Genomic DNA, 22,837 nt, shown 5'->3' on the forward strand with positions numbered 1-22,837 from the left:
TGAAATTAATTATTTCAATAAACGTCTTTAAAATGGAGTTGTTTTTATTCCTTTATGGTTCATATAACATTCTTACTAAATAGTGCTTTAAATCCCTCCCTACATTTTTTCAACCGAATTTGGCATAAGTTGAGGTGTTCCTGGTATCTGATTAAAAAAAAAAAACTTGCATTTGCTAAACTTGACTGCCGAGCAGTATCAAAAGTTAAATGAGGAGAAAAGAAAGTGCGAGTGTCTGGGTGTTTGCTGAATACACTTCAGTCTCTTTTCTCCGTGAATGTTTATCACATTGGTCTCTGTTTTGCAGCAATGCCCGTGGTGGGATGGTGGTCCTCTGCCTGGGGCCACGCCTTCCCTGTCTGCACCACAGTCTACATGGGTCTGGGCAGAGACGCCAGGCGTGGGCTGAGATTTGGGGAGCAGAGTGTCGTACAGCGACAGGACCATGAGGGAAACATGTAGGCAGCACGGACTGCCATTGGAGGAGTGATGTGCAGACGTGAAAAATGCACTAGTAATCCAGTAATGCCTGAGAACAGTTACTGATTTAACAGACTTCAGGCTGTGCTTAACATAAACTACCAACTTTAGTTCATTCTGTAGTGTCATATATAATTGAACACTAGGAAAAGTATGTGCGGATTATTTTCAGGAAGATGATAAATATTTTTTTTAGGGAATGATGTACACATTTATTAACACATTTTAGAGCTTTATAGCACTAACTTGGACTTCTAAAAATAACAATAATTTCCTTTCTAATACCTGTGAAAGCAATCTAAGATTCTCATAGTTAAGCAATCTGGAGTGCCTAGACATTATTATGGTTATTATTTTCTAATTCCAGTGATGCTTGAAGACACTTAAACATAATCTAAAAGAAGTCTTAAATATTAGAGAAAAAACAGACAAATTCAGTAGAGACAGTCGTTTATTTGCAAATAATATTGGGTATATTCAAGAATAGAAATAACTAACTGATGAACCAGGAAATGCCATTTCTAGTTCTGTTTTTCAGTTCATGAAAAAGGCCTGGCGACACTAACAGAAGAATTGTCTTTTCATGAAATAGCCGTTCTTTTGGACTTTGTTATGTGCATGCATGCTTTTACTTTCAGGTCTGACAATTTGTGGGCATAATTGCCTTCTGACAGCAGAGTGGATGTCTGCAAGTAAAATTGTATGTCGCGTGGGACAGGCCAAGAACGACAAAGGAGACATTATTGTCACAACCAAGTCAGGTGGCAAAGGAACCTCCACAGTCTCCTTCAAGCTGCTCAGACCTGAGAAAATAGGTATCATCTACCATGACTTTACTCTAAAGAAGAAAATAAAAGTGGGTTTTGTCTTTTTAAATTGACAACTGGTAAATTAGTGTAAAATTTACTTACTCTCATATGTCGTTAACTTAGGTTCAGTTTATGTTTATTTTTTCAGGAATGGGTTATTGGTTAAAGTTTGCATTACTTTTGAAAAAGCAGTTAGCTGAGCTAACGGTAAACCCTAAGGATGATAATCATTAGAAGAAGTGTTGTTCTGTCCTGTATAAAATCTGTTCATTTAACATGTTGAAATGCCAATTTTAGTTTCTTGATCTTGAATACAATAATTGCATATCTTGCTGTGATAGATAAGATTTGAGGTGAAGTACATACCTGGTTTGGCCAAATTAGCCAGTAATGCCTAAATAACGTTCCGTTTTCCTTTACTTTCTGCGTCCTTTGAGGCCCCGACAAGATGTTGCCCACCTAGGTGTGCCTCTGGCCTCCAAACTAGAAACACTCTTCTTGTGCCCTAGAGCCCTTCCTGTGTTCCCTTTGTGCCCTTAACCCGTGCTTCCTCACCTTGGGGCAAAGAGCTTGGTCTGAGAAGCCGGGACTCTGATCACATGAGCAGCCAGCTGTGGGTGGAGTGGAGTCACAGAATCACCTACCTCAGAGGATTGAATGAGTTAGAACATTGGAGAAAGTGCTTAACATAGGTCCTCACACGAACTAAGGGCTCCATAAATTAGTGTTTTTAATTATTCGTCCCCTAGCTCTTTATGTATATGGCATCTCCTCTGCTAAAGTAAGAATACTGTCACATTCATCTTTGTGGTCCTGCAATGACTTGCACGTGGTCAGTACTTAATAAATATTTGTATAATGTAGGACTATCACAGGCATAATTAAACCCAGGCCTGCCTTCTCTCATATAGAAAAGCAAAGAGTTTGGCAAATTTTGTTTTCTGTCTTAGAGCATAAAGCCTTTCTTCAGCATTATATCCTTAAATTCCTCAATTCTTTTTAATAAAAATTTGAGGAACTTAAGGGAAAACCAAAAATGGAATTTACATTTATGTATGTGTGTGTACATAAACGTATGTACATATATATACATACAGTATTTTTGTTTTTGTTTACTCACTTTTATTTAATGTCTTTGAAAACCGAACTGTGAAATTAAAGCAGGAACTTGTTTCCAGTTTTCTGGAGGAACTTAAAAACATTTGGACAGAATCCAGCATCATCTTGTATCATGTTTAGACAGCAGATGAAGAAAACTTATTTGAAAGTATTGATTTTATGCTGAAATGCTCTGCCCAGGACTTAGTACAGCACAGGCTCAGGAAAGGCCTATAGACCTGAACCTGGGAGTGTCTGGGCCTGAATTTGCCCTCTGACAGAGCTTCTTTGCGTCATCCTGGTAGACCTGTGGGTGCCCGTAGAGTTAGAAGGCTCACAAGGAGCCCTCTGGTGCCCCGGCCCTGTGCTCCGCTCCGCTCCCTCGCACACTGCCCCGCCTCTGTTGCAGCTCAGTCCGAGCCACAGGAAAGAGGGTACTGTTTTCAGAGATTGTATTTTGTTTTTCCTGAATATCCTAGTCATTTCCATCACACAAGCCGTGCATTCCGTGGAAGGTGTTGATTTCTTTATATTGATATAAGGATTGTTGGGTATTTTGTTGATGTACCAAATTAATTATACTGCTTATTATTTGTAAAATACATTTGTTTTAGCAGAACTTTTTCTCAGAGGCTTAACTTGTCTTCTGCATTGAATAATGTACAGTGCAATCAAGAGGTGTTATTTTTGCCTTTTTATAGATTTTTAGTGGTTTTAATTAAGCTACCAGCCATTACCAAAAAAAAAAATCTGGAGCTTTTGTGCCTTCAAATCTTTAAAAAATTACTGTAGCATGCATTCTGTATTAGGTCTTTCAACAGTAAAGCAGTATGGTAAGACTTAGTGCCTGGGGAGTGTGTATCTTATTAAGGCTGTGCTCCTCATTTGGTAGGTATTTTGGATCAGTCTGCTGTGTGGGTTGATGAGATGAATTACTACGACATGCGCACTGACAGGAATAAAGGGATTCCTCCCTTGTCCCTGCGTCCTGCTAATCCACTCGGCATCGAGATTGAAAAGTGAGTACCGCCTTGCCTCCGGTTGTCTTTATTTCTAGCTGCTGAAAAGTTCTGTGCACTCAGTGAAGAGAGTCGGGCTCCAGGAACATCCAGGGAAGCACAGTTGAAGGCACCTCTGTCGTTGGGAGCTGGGCATCATCTCTTGGAGCTTGGTCAGCTTTGCTAGAGCGAACCTTCCAATAGGTTAGAACTGTTGGCAAAAACTACTTACCTCTTCAGTTTTTGAGTTTACATTTTGTGAAGAGGAAAAATATCTTGAAATTTTGACTAACTAATACTTTTAATGATATGAGAATTAACGGGTTGTCTGGAGTTGGTAAGTTTAAATATTTAGCTGGTACTCGAGATTAAAACGGAATTTTCTGGCTTCCCTGGTGGCGCAGTGGTTGAGAGTCCGCCTGCCGTTGTAGGGGACACGGGTTCGTGCCCCAGTCTGGGAAGATCCCACATGCCGCGGAGCGGCTGGGCCCGTGAGCCATGGCCGCTGAGCCTGCGCGTCCGGAGCCTGTGCTCCGCAACGGGAGAGGCCACGACAGTGAGAGGCCCGCGTGCAGCAAAAAAAAAATAAAAAAACCCCAGAATTTTCCATGTGCTTGATTTTTCAGGATATATTTGACAGTAAGTAGAACCAAGGTAGTCTTGTCATTTTGTTTACAACCCCTACCTGTAATTCATACTTAATTCAGACTTACTTTACCAGAATTGTGGCAGGTAAATCTTTCAAGATGTCTTGGACCAAATCTAGAATTCCCTGTTCTCATTCCCTAGTACAGTGTTTTCGTAGATTTTATAATCAGTGCCTTTATCCTTGCAGCTTCCTTAGTCAGTTCACCTAACATGTTAGTTGTTTCTGACTTGTCTCTCGGCCTTAGTGACTGCTGGTGAAGTTACTACTGAGCGTTTCTGCATAAGCATTTCTGCAGGCGACAGATTAGTTCTGCTAATGCTTTAGCCATAGTTTTATTTTAGGTTTTTCTAGGAATGGAGAAAGTTGTCCACTGATCTTTATATATTTAACCTTCAAGCCTACACTTGAAGACCATTAGTAACTCAAAAGTAAGCTTCTTTTTCACCTGCTGGGGTTTGCCCTGGCTGAGAGGGAGGGAGCACGTGTTTGTCTTGGGAAGTTGTCCTGTATTGAAAAAGGCCTGGGGTTGGTTGGCAGCTTTTAGTGAGCGGGGACTGTCCTGGGTCACAGTTGGGGAGCTCTTTGGCCAGCGTGGGTCATTCTGGAGCTGTTTTAAGGGTATCAGTGCCCGATAAATTAAGAGTTTAAGGATCAAGAAGGTCCAGGAAAGAAAAGAATTGCTGGGTCTGTATTTGAGCATAGTTTCCTGCATGAATGGACTTTGTGGTTGAGAGTAAACCTCTCAGTGGCCTGCTTCAGTGCCCTGGATTCGGCTTCTTTCCAAGCCCACCACAAAGGAAGTGTGGAGCAGAAGGGCCCTTTGGATTGTTCTTTTGTAAGGAAGATACAGTTTTGCACCTTTGTACAAGGATTATAGGAATATGGTGTGACTTTTGTCTGAGCCTTAGATGGAACTATCAAAGTTAGGATTAAATTGGTTATTTACCATCATAAAATGGATTTCCTTAATTTTTAGTTTAGCATGTAACCCACCCCTCATTTGATGTCTTCACCTTTTCATGTCCTCTTACTTTTTTTTTTGTGGTACGCGGGCCTCTCACTGTGGTGGCCTCTCCCGTCGCGGAGCACAGGCTCCGGACGCGCAGGCTCAGCGGCCATGGCTCACGGGCCCAGTCGCTCCGCGGCATGTGGGATCTTCCCGGACCGGGGCACGAACCAGTGTCCCCTGCATCGGCAGGCGGACTCTCAACCACTGCGCCACCAGGGGAGCCCCCTCTTACTTTTTGATTGTCTTGATTGTTCCTGTTACTGCCGCTACTCACACAGGGGTTCGGCTTGAACTCTCTCTTACAGCTCTTTTTCTTAAGACGTTTCGGGATAATCCCGAGGTAACGCTGGTAACCAGCCAGAAGCACTAAAAGTGCCTGGCTCTGTAGAAGTTGTTTTTCTTCTTCTCTGAGACAGTCTAGTTGGGTCTGAGCCCCTCTCTCAGTTTAACTGTTGGCCCTCCCGTTACTTGCAGGGTGACTTGGAGTCTGCTCAGCTTCCTCAAGGTGCAGACTGGGCGGCCTGGGTCGCGCGGTGTGTGCGTTTCAGCGGTGGGGACGCTCACTCGCAGTGGGCGCTGGTTGGGTGTCCGTCGTTGTCACCGTGACCTCCTGCTCTTCTTGCATGTGGCTACTCAGTGCTCTGCCCCCAGGGAAAGAGTCTTCTTATGACTTAAGATTTCAGGGTGATGGATTGTATTCAAATCTTAAAATAGTATTGTGTACTTTCAAGAAGTGCTTAAATGGTGATAAAATTTACAGTCATATTTCTTTCAAGTTGTTAACTTGAAAGTTTCAGTAATAATTTGCTCAGCCACGGAATAACTAAAGGATAGTTTTTGAAAAGGTAAAAGCTTGACTCTCATACAAATACAAAATGCGCACATGTCCAAGCTTTTGTTTAATTCATTAATTAATGGGAAAACCAGTGAAATGTTAAAACCAGTTCAGGGGGAGTTCCAGAGGACAGGCATAATGGGCAGTGAGGAATGCTGAAAGGGGCAACACTGGCCACTTCTCCTCAGTAACCAGTTGCATCTTCACCTGACAGGTATTTCTGTGCCAGGCATCCCTGGTCACCATCAACCCTCCACTTCTGCTTCTGTAACAGAGCTGCAGAACAGAGACAAGGCATGGATGGGGGAAGATCAGGGGACCCTGGGCAGGCCCTCCAGACAGTGAAAGGATGGCCAGGAATCCTTTTGCCCATTTAAAGTCTTTTGCAAGTTTTCTGGTCAAAAGGAAGAGTGGATAGACGGCTTCCCTGGTGGCGCAGTGGTTAAGAATCCACCTGCCAATGCAGGGGACACGGGTTTGAGCCCTGGTCCGGGAAGATCCCCCATTGCCGCAGAGCAACTAAGCCTGTGCGCCACGACTACTGAGCCTGCGCGCTAGAGCCCGTGAGCCACAACAAGAGAAGCCACCGCAATGAGAAGCACGTGCACCGTGATGAACAGTAGCCCCCGCTCGCCACAACTAGAGAAAAGCCTGTGCGCAGCAACGAAGATCCAATGCAACCAAAAATAAAATAAATAAAATAAATAAATTTAAAAAACAACAACATTCACTTAAAAAAAAAAAAAGAAGAGTGGATAGAGATACTAGGAAGCAAGAAAGTGGAAGGTGAAGGTAGGAAAAGGTATAGAAACCAAGAAGAGTATATAGTTTGGCCAGAAAAATGCTTTTCCAGGTTCCTTTTCACCTTTTAAAGATACTGTCAGGAAAACTGCATTTGTTTTATTGAAGTCTGACTTCAGATAGAGAAGCCTTATTTTAGAAAAAGAGGGTAGGAGAGGAAAAGCAGATGTTAAAATATTGGTGTGGGTTTTATTTCCCTGACTCTCTTAATATCTTTTAGATAAAAGCTTTGGTCCCTGTAGAGAATGGTGTTAACGTTGAGGTTAGAATCCCTGAGAGCATTTCCTTTTACTATGTCTTTTATTTCTGTTTATTAATGTCATTTGGGGTTTCTTTTATAATTAAAAGACGGGAGAGGACCTATTTTTAATTTAAAAAAAATGTCATCAGAGAAGGAATAACAGGATTTAATTACTTGCTTATTGAAATATACTAATAGAGAAGGTTTGAAGAATTATGACTGCTTGTTATAAAGTACCATGGTCCTGATGAATTACCAGACTAAAGTGGTGAGGTCGCCTTTGGAAGAGGAATCAGCTCCTGGTAATTACAATGCTGAGTGTTCATGGCAGTTCTCAGCCCACAGTCAGATGCACAAGGTGGAGCCAGGAGGAGCCTTGCAGTGTTGTGGCCACTTCATGTGACCATGAGTAGCAAGCGCGAGTAGCCGAATACAGTGTTGCTCTTTGGTGTGAGGCCGAGTTTCATAAATGTTTTATTGGTGTGCTCAGCGTGCCCGCTGCCGTCTTTCAGCCCACAGGCTTAACAGCTGGCGTTTATGGGCCTCCTTTGGCTGCTGAAGTCCTGCATACCCCTAGAGTTTTAACTGATGTTCTGCATACATGGCTCCTCGATACTTATAAAAATGCTACTAATTGCTCAGAAAAAAATAACTTCGCTTTGAACCGAGACTAGGATTTGCTTGTGAAAAGTCTGTATTTCTGATTTGCTGTACTGTCACAGATGCGCATTCCTGGCACTGCTTAAAATTACGATGGAGACAAACGTAACTGAAAAAGAAGGTGAAAACAGGTTCATAGTAATAAGTAAAAGCCTTCACTCTGGTTTATTTCTTAAAAGTACTCTTTGCCTGCTAGGAGAATACCTATAAGTAACGCTTTTGGAGACAGTACATACATGGGAGTTAGGGCCTTAAAATGGAGCTTTGCCCCTCCTGTTTTTTCCCCCTCCTGTTTTTATGGGATCTGCAGCCTTTTTGTGAAATTACTACCTGGGAAGAGCTATCTAGAGTAGTCAGTTGATGCACCACTTGTGTCTTTATTTCCACATGGGTTTTATGAACAATGCAAGTCTGCCTTGCTCCTCATCAGTTTGGCTTTCCAATAGAAAGAAAATGTGACCAGTTTTCCTGCTCCATTTAGAAAACAAGGAAAGGTGACAAAATAATTCTTAGTATGAGTGTGGAAGGGAAAAGCCTTGGGTAAATTTACCGTTTAGAAATGTTATGAAAACAGATTTGTGGGCTGTGATGTAGTGCCTAGGTCCAGAAACTGTGCGATACCAAAAAAGGAAAAAAAAACACACACAACGTAAAACAAGCTCATAATATTTAAGGTGCAGAGTAACACTGGTGCTGGGGTGAAAGCTATGAGAATTGAGTGTGACACACACTTGGAAGAGCCCCCTTTCCTCCTGTCTTTCTACCTGCAGGTCAGGAGAGCGTGTTCCCCTCGGTGTGAGCACAGTGGTGCAGCCGTCCGGACCCGGGCTTCTCTGCGCTGGTAGTTAGACTTTCTCTCAGAAGGGTTTTTGTTGTTTTGCTGGCTCGCGGGTCATCACTGCCAGTCGTTCTCCTACTTGAAAGTGAACGCTGCTGTGTTGAGAACGTTCCTGTTAGTTTTGCATCTGACCACTGGGTCGGTCAGGTCCATGTACCTGGGGCTTCATGGCTGATCCTTTTCAGAAGGTGTAATCTGAGCTCACACTGCCATCTAATGGGGAGCGTGCGCTGTAGGGGCATGAAGCTTGTCAGCTACTGAAACTGTTGGTTCCTTAATGAAAACACTTCCCGTGTTTACATGGTAGACTCCGTGTTGCTTTCATCCTCCAGTTAGTGGGTTTAGTTTGAATCACTCAGAATATACCTTGCTGTTACTGACTTGCTAAGCCATCACTTCACTTGGAGGGTCAGAGCCTAAGATCCAGTTATTGTGGACAGAGGTTTAAGTTTTAACTCTCCAGACTTCGTGCTCCATTGACACAGTGCTTCTGCCCTTCCTCATGCTGTTACCAAGACCATTAGCAATTTTCTGCATTCTGAATCACTGTCTCCCTCAGTTTCTATCTTTCTGGATTTGTAGTTGTGGGTTTTTTTCATGCCTGAGATTCTCTGGTTCTTTAATTGACAATAGAAGTATGGGGTCCTGCTCTTGACTGTTTACATGCAACCTCTCTGGGGCTGTTTCCTGACTGTAAAATGGGAAGACATAACTCATGTTGTTACGAGAATCAAATAAAATGGCTCTTACGAAGAGTCTGTTAAATATAGAGAACCAAGTGGAAAGAATAAAAATAACAGCAAGTAACATTTTTGAGCATTTATCACGTGTCAGAAACTGCTAAGCCTTCCACACTGCATTACCTACTTTAATCCTCAGAATATTCCTAAGAGGAAGATATTATGATCCAATTATCCTCATGAATAAATGGAACCTTAGAGAGGTTAAATGTCTTCCTCAAGGTTATTCCAACAACGCTAGCCAACTTGTGACTACTGCCGTGGGCCGTCTCTGCCTTTGTGGGTACACACCCCCCACAGGGCATCATTGCTTCCCGTGTTGTCGTTCGTTGTCTCTTTTCTCTGGATCTTCTGTTTCACATTCATTTTGAGGTGTTTGCATAAAAGATCTTATTTTGAGATAGACTCTTGACTCAGGATGCCTTCAGCTGTGGGTAGTAGAAACAAAAATTCATTCTGGTTTAAGCAAAAAAGATATTTATTTTCTCATGATATACAAAGTCCAGAGATGGTGGACTCCACGATTGGCTGAGTCCGTGGCTCAGAAGTGTCACTGAGATGTAAGGAGCCTGGGTTTGCTGTTCTGCTGCCCTTGGAGTCGCACTGATCTCCTTCATAACTGCAGAGTGGTGTTAGAGGTTCCTAGTGTTGCGACGACAGTAATACACAGGAAATAATAGTGTTAAAATAAAGATCCAGTACTGTTGAAACTGTAATCATACACAGGAAATAACGAGGCTCGGTAAAGTCTGAGGGCAGAGAGACGCTGTCTCTTCTCAGTTCTCCTTAAAAGTGTGGAGGCCTTTCCCAGAAATGCTCCAGCAGCTCTTTCCTCAGACATTGTGGTCAAAACCCAATCACTCGATCAATAGCAAGGGGAGCACGATAAGCACAACTGCTTAGGATTATTGGTGTTCGTACTCAGTGAAGGTGTGGGCACCCCACTCTGCAGGTGGTTCTGTCCGCGAAAGAGAAGGGGATGTCGGGTCTCGGGCTGACGGCGGGCCACTTGTGTGGTTTGGATCGAACTGTCTGACCTCTCTGTGACAGAGTGTTGTCATCTTTAGTGTAACTTGTCTTATTCTTGTACGGCTGATTCCTAAGCACTCCTTTTCCAATTTAAATGTATAGTAAGATTGGTAAGAGTTGAATGTCTTCAGGAAGAAATCACTCTAAAATAAACTCATTCTTAGGGGTGATTATGAGGGTTTGAGAACTAGGACTTAGTGTTCTGACCAAGAGATCCAGTACCTTTCAAACTCTTGACCCGCTAAGGTGCTTGAAGGAGTTGTGTGTACAAGAAGTGCAGTGGGTGGGGTGGATTAATGCTTCAGGTCTCAGTGGACGGCTCTCACGTGGCCCGTTCCAAATGTCGCCACTCACAGTAATGCCAGCACTCAGGGTCAGCCCCCACCCCCCGGCCACGCTTGAAGGGACGCACAGGGGTGCAGAGCCCATGGAGTCCTGCGGGGGACGGTGTGGGCAGGGGCTCCCGGGGCAGCAGAGTCCTCTCGCAGAGCCCCCACTAGACTTCAGGCCTTCATCCTGTGATGAAGCAGACCCTGTACATGTGTAAAAACAACAGCCTAGGGCGTTACAGGTGAGGTGTTACTAAGGTTTAGGGATCAAATCAGTTTTAAGTGTGGGAAGTTCTAGATGGTTGGGATTTGTTATGTTTCAATACTGCCAGTTTAAGCATCCTAACAGTATAGGATATAACCTTTTGTTTTTTAACTTTTTTTATAGCTTTATTGAGAAATAATTGACAAATTTGTAAGATGTTCAAAGTGTACGTCTTAGTGATTTGATTTACGTATCCATTGTAAAAGGAGTCCACCATCTAGGTAACTAATAACACATGCATCACCTAACATACTTACTTTTTTTTCTTTGGTGGGAACATATAAGTTCTATTCTCTCTATGGTGTTATCACCTATAGTGACATATTACACATTAGATCCTCAGACCTTATTCATCTCGTGAGTGAAAGTTTCTACCTCTCCCTATTCCCCCACCTCCAGGCAACCACTTTCCTACTCTATTTCTATAGTTCGACTTTTTTTTTAATATTTCACATTTTTTGCACATCTGCTAAGGGGCTTATATTTGCACATCTGACAAGTGGTTAATATCCAAAATATATAAAGAAGCCTACAACTCAATAGCAAAAACCCCAATCTGGTGCTTCCCTTGTGGTGCAGTGGTTGAGAGTCCGCCTGCCGATGCAGGGGACACGGGTTCGTGCCCCGGTGCAGGAAGATCCCACATGCCGCGGAGCGGCTGGGCCCGTGAGCCATGGCCGCTGAGCCTGCGCGTCCGGAGCCTGTGCTCCACAGCGGGAGAGGCCACAGCACTGAGAGGCCCGCGTACCGCAAAACAAACAAACAAACAAAAAAACCAATCTGATTAAAAAATAGGCAGAGGATCCGGACATTTTTCCAAAGAAGATATACGAATGCCAGCACGCACATGAAAAGGTGCTGAACATCACTAATCATCAGGGAAGTGCAAAGCAAAACCACAGTGAAATCCCCTCACACCTGTCAGAATGGCTCTCTTGTTGTTTGAATGGCTCACAACAAATAACAAGTGTTGGAAAAGGTGTGGAGGAAAGGGAACCCTCCTGCGCTGTTGGTGGGAACGTAAATTGGTGTAGCCACTGTGCAGAACAGCAGGGAGGTCCTCAAATAATTAAAAATAGAGCTACCGTATGACCCAGCATCCCACTTCTGGGTCTTTATCCAAAGAAAATGAAAACAGGATCTCAAAGTTATCTGCGCCCCATGTTCACTGCAGCATTATTTATAGTTGCCAAGATATGGGAACAACCTTTATTCACAATAGCCAAGATATGGAAACAGCCTAAGTGTGCATCCACGGACAAGGGGTTAAAGGAGTTGTACATTTGGGTGCCCAGGCTCGCCTTGTTACTCAGGAACACGGGAACGTTACTCAGCCGTGAGAAGGAGGGCAGTCCTGTCATCTTCAACAACGTGGGTGGACCTTGGTCTCAGTATGCCAGACAGGAAGACAAAGTTTTTTCCTTTTTTTAAAACTAAACCCATTGAGTAGTACTTAGCTGTCAGACCTGTGGGGACTGCGTGGCCTTAGCCATCTCAACGTGGCATACAACTTGTGTATTTTTTAGTTTCGGGTCTGCATTTGGTGCCTCTTTGCTTTACTTGCTGTCGTTGTCTCAGAGCCTTTTTTGTGCTGTCATACTTAACTCCAGCTACTCTTCTCACCTTGTGCTTTGATGATGGGTAGGAACCACCCAACGAGAGTAAAGCTGCAGGGCCCAAGCGAGGGAGAGAAGCTCAGTTTGGCTCCCTAGAGGACCTTTTTGCTGCTTTTTTGTCTGTTGTGTCTTCAGTGTCTTGAGTGTGGACCTGACCCTGGTTAGGTGAGAATTTCATGGGAGTTGAATAATTTATAAAGACTGTTAATAGCAGGGATTTAGTTGGTATTAGGTGATTCTGTGGTATTTTTGATTCTGTTAAGACTGTCTAACTTCAGGACTACGTAGAGCGCCACGTTGACAAAAAAGCAGTAGGTGGGCCGCCATGCACTTCTTCACACTGATGAGGCCCCACTGGTGCACCAGGCTGTCCTTTCCAGCTGAGACAGCTCCCTGGGCAGACACCTCCCGCCGGTGAAGGTAGAACTGTGGCTCGTGACCCTTGCCTATCAGAGCGAGCGGAAGGCTCCTGGGTACCTCCCTGGGGCTCAGCTAAGTCTCCACTCAGCCATATATTCCCCCAGAGTTCCAACGTGGAGGCATGAAGTATAAATAAATAAAATGATAAAAACTTCCAAAGGTGACGGGATTTTATTACTAAGTAAAGTATCAAACCAGCATGAAGAATCTAAACCAAAATAAACTTCAAAAAATGCAGTTCTCCAACTCCCTCTCAAAGACTCTGGTGACAGCGACCAACGTGCTTATGGAGCACACACTCGGAGGCACACCTGCTCACACACATCCCCCAACAAGATTGAGGCTACAGTTATTCTTCACTCTTGAAGCCAGTGAGGAAAGATTAAGGTTGACTTGGTCTCTGAGTTGCTAAGACTCAGGTGATGCCAGCTTGGTATCCACGGCTCCCTTAGTGTCATCTCACCTTGTCTGTTACTCCCATGTTAAACCTTTTCCTCCCCTAATTAAGGAAAACTCTGTGGTGAGAGAGGTTAAGTGTAACAGGAGGGCACATGGGATCTCCTGGCCGAGGTGCCAGCCTCCGTGTCCAGATGCAGGGTTTCCAGGGGAGATCGTGGAGAGCTGTGTTTCGGACTTATGTCCCTTGCCCTCTGGGGGAGAATGGGGACAAAGGAGCCAGTAGAGAAGGGGAGGGTGGGCGAGAGCTGCTGGAGAGTGTGACGGGCTTCCTGGCCACCCGGTCAGGGCCCCCGAGCCCAGGTGAGCACCTCCCTCTCCCCGGAGAGAGTGGGCTCCAGGCCTTTGCCAGTTGTGCCCAAGGGTACTGGTCACCTGCAAGGTGAGGGGCTCCAGCGGGCAGTGCTCGTGGGTGGAGGTGGGATGTTTCCCTTGGACAAGGCTACCTAACTTCTGAAATGAGGCTGTGTCTGTGATAATGTGGCATCGGGACTCTCAGAGAAGTCATCAGACCTGCACACCTTTTCTTCCAGGCTGGGGATAATTTCTCCCACTGAATAAATTTTAGAGACAAAATAATTGTGTGTCCCATATGGGGGTGGGGAACAATTTCAGTCAGAGGGGAACAAGGTAAAAACGACCAGGATGTTTGCAGGAAACTGTGATCCCTTTGAAGCTGCTGGAGCTTCAGCTTCGAGGATTAGGGTAGCAGAAATGAGTCCTGAGAGAGAGAAGCAGGTTTGGGAAGTGGAGGGACTTGACCGCAGAGCTTGGACTTCATTCTGCAGGCAGAGGGTGGGCGCTGTAAGGGCTGCTCGCTCACAAGCCCTCAGTGGGCCGGGTCCTGCCCAGTTCCGTTTGCTCGCAGACACAACTTGCTCACCTTCAGCGTGGAGCCTGACACCTCTGGTAGATGCTTAATTCGTGTTTTTTTGTTGTTGTTGTTGTTGTTGTTGTTTTTACTTATTTACTTTAATTCGTGTTTGAATGAATAGATAAATGAACTGATCGAGAAGTTGACCTTAAAAATGTGGGCAAGAAAGTGAGCTACAGATAAGGGAGTGTCAGTTAGTGTAAGCTTTTCTTGAAATTGATCTAGACATGGGCATAGAAACATGGGTACTATATAGATCTGATTTTATCAGTAGGCGTCATCAGGCATCATTGCGTCTTAAAACAACTTTCATATAGATCTTTAACAAAAAGCATTGTAACAAGTTGATTTGCTGTTTTTAATTTCAGTGTACCCAAATTTTGATTTTTATCTACTGAGTAGGAAATGATTTCATGTTTGGATAGATTTCATGAAGTATCAACTCAGCCTCTTTAAATCTTATATTCTTTTTTTTGATGTAATTCCTGTATTTTAACTAATTTCCTATCTTACATATACGGTCAAAGTTTATATGTTAAGTTAGCTGAGGTGTAGGAAGTATTTTTTTTTTTTACACACGCAAACATAGGCTCCATAATGTATCATGTATCATTGTAATGGTTTGTATTCATGTTTATTACTGTTGGTTACATCTTTGTAGTAATAGCATTCAAAATATGTCTTAAACCTTTTCCTCCCTCAGAGGTAAATTTCCCCAGAAGGACTTAGAAATGCTGTTCCCTGGAATGAGTGCTGATTTTACAAGTGAGAACTTTTCGGCTGCCTGGTACCTCATAGAGAACCACTCCAACACCAGGTTAGTGGGTGCTGGGCTGTGTTGTGTGGTTTCACGGGGTGCAGCTCATCAGACTTGAGGTAACGCGGGTTTCCCTCTGGCTTTGCTGCTTGGCAGCCCTTTGACCTCGGGTGAGCTTGTGAACATCTCAGAGTATCTGTTTCCGTATTTATAAAATGGGATCATTAATCAAGAGGACCCCTGTTTCCTACCATCATGTTCTTTCTATATGTTTCGTTATTTATGCCGCCCATTAAAACTTCGGAGTCTCAGCTGTGTCCTGTGTCAGACTGTGATCCCCCTCCCTACTCAAGTAACAGAATTCTCGAGTGCTGGTTTAAAACGAGGAACATACCTCCTTCCCTGACCAGAGAGCAAAGGAAGATGAGTTATTTATCATTTTGCAAAGACTTGGCTTAAACTTAGCCAAAAAATAAACAAGGGTCATATATCCAATTAAAGTGCTCCTTTGTATCTGCTACTTATAGTTTACCCACCCTCTGTACAAGAGCAGGTCTGTAACTTTTTCACAAGACTGGCTTAAAACAGTTATATTTAGTAAAAATGTTTTAATAAATCAATGGCTTATTGTTTAAAATTTGTATTCTTGAAAAGCCAACTTGTTAAAATATACCTTAGGCGAAATTCTTCCCTCACCTATTGGGATGAAAACCTTTATAGAAAACAGGAAAAGTTGGTATATACCTAGAGTAAATTTGGCCTGATAAATTTTTAGAGCATATGCCTGTCACTTTCTTTGTGGAAGATAGTTCTGAGTTCACATTATAGACGTGCCTTTCTGTCACCACGTCAGGATTGATCTCTGTTCTCTGTGTAGGGCCATCTTGGCATTCAAGAATATAGTTAACGTTTTATATAGCCATATTTTCTTGGCTCAGGTGGAAATAAAACTTCTAAAATACAGAGATCTGACTATTTTTTCTCTTCCTGGGATAAGATGAAATAGTGTGATCTGTTTAGTTATTTAAATTTTGAGTTGACCCCCAGGTTTTCTGTAATTTCACCCTTAATGGCGGGGCCTGGTCGTGATGGGCTGAAGAGGACAGCGTGCCCAGCTTGTGTCCAGAGCATAGCAGTGGACGTCCAGGGGGTCCTCCTTAGTCCTGTCACCCAGCACTGCATGGTCCAGGTCTCCCCATCTGGGAGACGCTCTTCAAAACTCCTTACCTGGGGCCTCCCTGGTGGCGCAGTGGTTGGGAGTCCGCCTGCCGGTGCAGGGGATACGGGTTCGTGCCCCGGTCTGGGGTGATCCCACATGCCGCGGAGCGGCTGGGCCCGTGAGCCATGGCCGCTGAGCCTGCGCGTCCGGAGCCTGTGCTCCGCAACGGGAGAGGCCACAGCGGTGAGAGGCCCGCATACCGCAAAAAAAAAAAAAAAAAACTCCTTACCTGGCAAATCCTGTGTGTGATTTGGGTCGATTATAAGAATGTCTCCATGTGTATTTACTTCCCAGGGGTCTGACATATGAGGGCTACAGATCTCCTTGTATAGCTGCTGTAACTTTGGCGTTCATAACATGTAAAGGTTTAGATCTAGGTAAGCATTTGAAAGCTTGGTTTCATCTGATTACATGTTGTATCAGTCTGTATCTTTCCAGGGTAGGCTTCAGTATTTCACACTTGATGCATTATCTTCTTGTGGTTTCTTCATTTCACTTCAGTTTTGAACAGCTCAAAATGGCCGTCACCCACCTGAAGAGACAGGCTAACAAGAAGAGCGAGGGCAGCCTGGCGTGCGTGAAAGGGGGACTCAGTACTTTCTTTGAGGCACAGGACGCCCTCTCAGGTAAGGTGACCCTCAGCCACCTGCTGGGGCTTCCCCGCGGACACCAGGCCTTGCACTTACGGAGTGTTTGCAGGCTGTGATGCTGAGGCTGTGTCCCTGGGAGCGGAGCTCTGCAGTGGCCACCAGTCAGTCTTTGCGGCCGGGCTGGAATCTCTTTGAAGGCTTGGTACCTTAAGTATTTGTCCCTGAGGCTTTGCTCACCCATCAGACACGTGTGAAGTAGGAGACCACTTTGCCTCCCAGCAGTGCCTGGTGTCCAGGGACGATAAGAAGTTAAATCCCAAGGGTAGAATTCTAGAATTTTAAAAATCCTTGTACAGCCATCAGTATCTTGCACATGGGACTAATTCTGTAGATGTGACCCATTGTGTGTTTGGTCTGGGAAGAACTGGTGATAACGTGTCCTTTCTTTGTAGCCATCGCCCCACCAGCCCCGCATGGTAGCTAACTCCCCCACCCACGTACTCATCCTTACATAGGAGGGAAATGGTATTCAATAGAAATGGTGTGGCTTTAGACATCTCAAGGGAAGATGTTGGGTAGGTTATTTATTTTTTAACTACCTTTAATTAATATAAATCAAATTATTGTTTATCTAGTAAAAAGTAAGATATATTCAAAAAAAAAAGTTAGCCCAATTCTTTTTAAAAACAAAGACACCTGTAACTAAGTACCTGTATAGCTAAATACCTATAACCCAAACTGTAGACTAAGAGGCCACACCTTCTTCAATTCAGAAAGACTTAGTTTTTAAAATTAATTTGTATCGTTAAAGTTCGGACGTCCTATTATCTTTTTTAAAACCCTTCTCCTCCTGGGCCAGACATGCTTGGTTGCCTTTTGACAAGTTAAATGTGCATCTGGTACAGCTCTCTGCACGTAGAAGTTAGGTCTTTGAAGGAGTGAGTTGTGAATGCCTGGGAGGGAGCTGAGAAGTCAGGTAAACTTTGATAAAATCTCTGTGCCCTGCGTTTTTGATGGTGTGCTTTTCTTCTTTCTTTGTGCTTATTGATATTCTGAGTTGTCAGTGGTGCTATGTCAGCAGCAGAAACTTGAGCATAAATGAACTGAGTTTAGTGTTCTCAAATTGAACGAAGTTACCGATATGCCTGGTAGCTGTGCACATGATAATTTGCCATATGTGATTAGCAGTTCTCATAACTATTGTAATTACAATATTTCCTTGGCAAAAACATGCTTGACTTTTCTCTCCACCCTTTTTTTTTAACATATGTATTTGTAAACACATGTATACTTGTATTCACTTATTTATGGTTTTGCTTATGTAAATGGCTTCACTCCTGGCAGATTTCAAGGGGTTTTATTTGGTGCATTAAATTTAGTCTCATTTATGAGACATTAGTCCTAGATGTATACTGGTAATTTAAAGTTTAGCTAAGATGATAATGCTGACCAACTACTAATAAGCGAGTGACTCTATGGCATATAGAAAATGATTTTAATGGTAAATTAGAAAATTTTAGACATACATATATCTAGCTTTTCTATTTTTTGATGTAAATGTACATTACAAAAATATTAAACAGACAAATAATCAAGAACAACTTGCAACCCTACTGTAGGGATAATCACAATAACATTTTGATGTATTTCCTTTTGGTCTTTTTTCCCCTCAGCTTATATGAGTGCGTATTACAGAATTGGAATTATATTGTGTATATAGTTGTGTGTGCTAGAAATCTTTTATACTTTAGGTGGCTCCTCTGAGTAATTATTTTACTATACTTTAGCATTTGATTTGTTTTATTAGTAGCTCTTTAAAAATTTTTTCAACTGTAGTCTTAATTGAAATTGAACTGTAGTTTTAAAAAATGCTTTTTCAGTCAGGTTTTGGTGTTACTGTTATACAGAATCATGTGGATCTGTACGAGTATATGTTCGTACTGTGAAGTGGTTTATGAAGATTAGGAATTATTTGAAATTTGAGAGCGTTGATACACTGAAAGAGCTAATGAACTGTCTGCTCAGGTAATTAGCTTTACTCTCCTATTATGAAAAATTTCAAGCATGCTAAGAGTAGAGAGAATAGTACCATCACTTCCGTACACACCTGTCACCTAGATTCAACAGGTCATATTTTTCCATACTTGCCTCATCGCAGGTTTTGAGGCTGGTTGGTTTGTGTTTTGCTGATCTCAGGCAGCACGACCTTTCTCTCCTGTGCACTTCAGTGTGAGTCCCCTGATAAGGGCGTTACGTACTCGACCACAGCCCCGTGATCACAGCTCAGAAAGTTCCAGTAATCCTTCAGCATCACTCAAGGCCCCAAATTCAAATTTCCCCAGTTACACTTACTTGGTTTGTCCAAAGCAAGATCCACGTAAGACCCAGGCAGTTCATTTGTTTTTGTTTTTTTTCTTCCAGTCTCTTAAGCCTCTTTTAAACTAGAACAATCCTTTCACCTTCGCTACCTGTCTTCGTTTTTCTCATGCTGTTGATTTGTTGAAGACACGAGGCTGTTTGTCCTGTAGGATATCCCATATTCTGGATTTGACTCATTACTTCCTCATGGTGCCATTAGCTTATTTTACTCTCCGTTGTATTGCTGGGACTTATCTGATTGGATACCAGTCAGGATTCAGTTTTGACCCTTGTGGCTACATGTGGTAGCGTGTGCTTCCGATCTTATCCCATCAGGAGGCGTTAGTGTCTGTTCCTCCTGGAAGAGACCCTGGGGTGTATATATAGACACTGGCATTGTGTATATAGATACACTTTTGAAATCTCTGCTTTTTGTGTTTTGTGGATTTCGGTTTGGCTTTCTCCTGAAGTTCTCTATTTCATTAAGATTTTCATGCCTTTTAGAATTGCATTATAATTGAAAAGTCATTAAAAATTCATTGTAATAGGCCCTTGTCACCAATTTCATTCACTCGTGTGTCCTACTTCTTTGTTTACGTTGATTCTTTAGTTATGCCTTTTTTGTGTTTTTAAAATTTGAAATTTTAATTTTCCTCTTTGATCTAGTACTTTATAGTGGATTTTTGTTTTTTAAAGTTAGTTTCTAGTCTAACTATATTATGAAAAGAAAATGTGTTTCTTGATAGATACCAGTCTTCTGCAACTGCCTGTTCTCTTCAGGGCACACTGGTTGGTATATTATTATCAGTGCCTGATTAATTATGTTATTTAAGTCTAGGTTATTTATAATAAACATGCCAGACAAATCTCCCTCTTTAATTTTGATTCTGTCAGTTTTTCTTTGTACGTAAAACATGTTTCCTTTGTAACTTTTGATGCTTGGATTCTCTTGATACTAATATTACACTGTAAGATAATAATAATAGCTGCAAAATTGGGGCACTTCCCAGGACTACCGCAGGTTTGGTGATCAGCGGGAAGGACTCATAGTTGTGTATTCACAGTTGTGGTTTATTACAGCAAAGGGAGACAACTAGCTCAGCCTGGGGAAGGGCACCTAGGGTGGGACCAGGCAGTCCCACCCACAGGGAGCCCTGGTTGTCCTCTCGGGTGGAGTCATGTGGTACCGACCCTCCTGGTGGCGATGTGAGATGGTGGTGTGGAGTGTTGCACCCAAGCCTGGGGTCCGGAGTTTTTATCGGGGCTCTGTCACATAGACACGAGCTGACTCCAATAGCTGACCTCCATCTCCAGTCCCTCTGGAGATCGAGCCAGTGCCAAGTGACCAAAGCCCTTACCACAAACCACGTTGTCAGACTGTGCGGTGCAGCCCTATCACAGAAGATGCTTGAAGAGCTTAGAGGTGACCTTCCAGCAGCCGAGGGCAAAGGCCAACCCTCTCTTTGGGCAAGATTAAATTCTTTACTGTACAGGATTAACATTCCATACCCTTCTTTTTGTATGCATTTGCTTGATGATATTATGTGTGCATTAAGTTCTTTTTAACCTTGAGAAATTTTGATTTTGTTTCTCTCTTATAAGCAAGAAATGGTAGGGTTTATATTCTTTTATGCCGGTCTGAGAGGTTCTGCCTTTTCGTAGAGGAATTTAAGCCATGTACATTTATCATAAGTGAAACTTCTGTCCTTTTGTTCTGTAATTTTTTTTTTTTATTTTTACCTCTGCTATATGGACCATATTGTTTGCAGATTTGGAAGAAATGGTCTTACATTTTATTACAGGTTGTCTCTGACTCCTGGTGTGCATGACAACAGTTTGGCACATCTGCATTCCTCATGTGCTTTCCTTTTTTCTGGTCTTAATTTAATCTGAAGTCATAGACCCAGCTGCTTTTTTCTATTTTATGATTCTGTTTCTAGATTTATTCTTGTCTTTTGCATTTAATTTCATATTTGCCACAGTTACTTAAAAGTTACCATTTATACACATACATTTCATTGGCTTTACTGTTTGTTGCCAGTTGTGTATATGTGTCATCTTTCCTCTTTGGATTTTTTGTTTTGTAACTCTTGTGCGTTATCTGTTGACTTCCTGCATGCAGAAGTGTCTCTTGCTTTCATACATGAACAAGCCCTTGGCCATAAGAGAATGACTTTTAAAACATTGATCCAGGGTCTTTTAGTGTCACAGAGAGGAAATCCTGAGCCAGAGTAATTCTTTATTACTTGTAGGTGACTTGTTTATTTTTCTCTCTGCCTAAATGCTTAAGATATATTTGTTTAGCCTTAAATTATTTTTAAAAAAACCCAAAAAACAAAAAAAAACACCTTTTCAGGATATATTGGAATGTAGGTCTTGTTTTTATTCATTTTACCCAACACATGATGAGCTTTTAGAGCCTGTAGACTCACACCTGCAGGCTCTGACACTTTTCTTTCGCTTGGTCAGCTGTCACTCCCTGGGGTGTCTCTGAGAGGCCTCTTCCCCTGCTGCTTCCCTGCACGGTGCCCAGGGGAGGAGCCCTCTGCTAATTTCCCTCCCTCTCCTGTGTGCTGGGTGCTGGGAAATGGTCGTTCTTAAACAGTCCTTTCCTTAAAGGGGTGTTGGAGGTGAGAACAGTAGGGGAGACTCTGTAGTCTTGAAGACTTGGGAGAAAGTCTGCAGGTGTGTCATGTCTGGGCCACCCTGTGTTACAGAGTTAGCTGGATAAATACCTTTCTCCGCCCTTTTGATATCATCTTTGTTCTTCTCTTGACTGGACTTTTTTCATACACAGTCCAAGGATTTTTTTCAGTCCATCCCAGTCAGGTGTACAGTTGGCAGCAATTACCTTCTTGTGTGGCTTTTATTTATCTTTAAGGTTTTATGCTGTTTTCTTTATTCCTTTGTGTACCATGAGTATTTTAATTAGAATTATGTAAGAAGTGTGTCTGGCATAACTAATCTGCCAGTGTTAACCTTGGTGTGTTTATTATTATAGTTTTTTCTTTACCATATCCTGCAAAAATATTCCCAGCACCGTACTTCACTTTCCCGTGGCTGTCGCCCTGCTGTTCCCTTCTGGGCTTCAAAGCCTTGAAGCCCAGGTTCTCCCCGGTTGCGGTGGTGCCTGTGGGGCCTCCTTACAGGAAAGGCCGGCTGTTCCTCAGTCCCTCTGACCCTCACCTGGGCAATCACTTGTTTTAGTGGCAGGTCCAGCCCCATCAACTGCTCCTTCTGAGAACAACTGTGGGCCTGGCCTCCTTTACCATACGCTAGGTGAGGGGTCGCCGAGGGAAGAGGCCCAGGCAGAGTGGCAGCGCGTGCTGCTCAGAACATGCGTGGCCCTCCCTCCGTCCGTGTGTTGCTGCTGCTCCAGGAGTGGGTGCCACTCTGTTGAGGGACGCAGATAACCTCGGCGCGCACTTATCCAGGACCCACTTTTCTAAGTGGGCTCCTTTGTACCTGCTAGTCTTCAAAGGAGTAGTGGGAATTATGTTATTATTGTTTTCAGTATAACTGAGGAAGGAAAGAATTCATGGAGTACCCAACCAATTTAGATGTAATTTATGTATGATTTAGCCACTCTGATAAAAATTTGGTAGAGTAAGAAGTAGAGTACTAAATGTTTGAAAAGCTCTATATAAATCTGAGTTATTAATACATCTCACCCTAACCCTGCCTAGTGTCCTCTCTTAGTATTATCCTCAGAGGTCGGTACCTGGACCAAGTTGGGCCATACCTGTCTTTGTACACGTCAGGAGCT

General features: G+C 43.1%; 1 protein-coding gene across 5 annotated transcripts in view; it reads left to right on the plus strand.

Moving 5' to 3' along the window:
- Positions 1 to 22,837, plus strand: part of EXOC2 (exocyst complex component 2) — a 155,895-nt gene that overhangs the window by 31,420 nt on the left and 101,638 nt on the right. For all 5 annotated transcript variants that reach the window (XM_081247054.1, XM_081247053.1, XM_081247056.1 and 2 more), the window contains exons 3-6: positions 1,119 to 1,295; positions 3,280 to 3,406; positions 14,851 to 14,964; positions 16,625 to 16,749. In XM_081247054.1, the coding sequence (XP_081103180.1) occupies positions 1,119 to 1,295; positions 3,280 to 3,406; positions 14,851 to 14,964; positions 16,625 to 16,749 (543 nt within the window). The remainder of the gene's footprint in view (positions 1 to 1,118; positions 1,296 to 3,279; positions 3,407 to 14,850; positions 14,965 to 16,624; positions 16,750 to 22,837) is intronic.

The sequence above is a fragment of the Mesoplodon bidens genome, assembly GCF_964165515.1.
Source record: "Mesoplodon bidens genome assembly, chromosome: 10".
NCBI lineage: Eukaryota > Metazoa > Chordata > Mammalia > Artiodactyla > Ziphiidae > Mesoplodon > Mesoplodon bidens.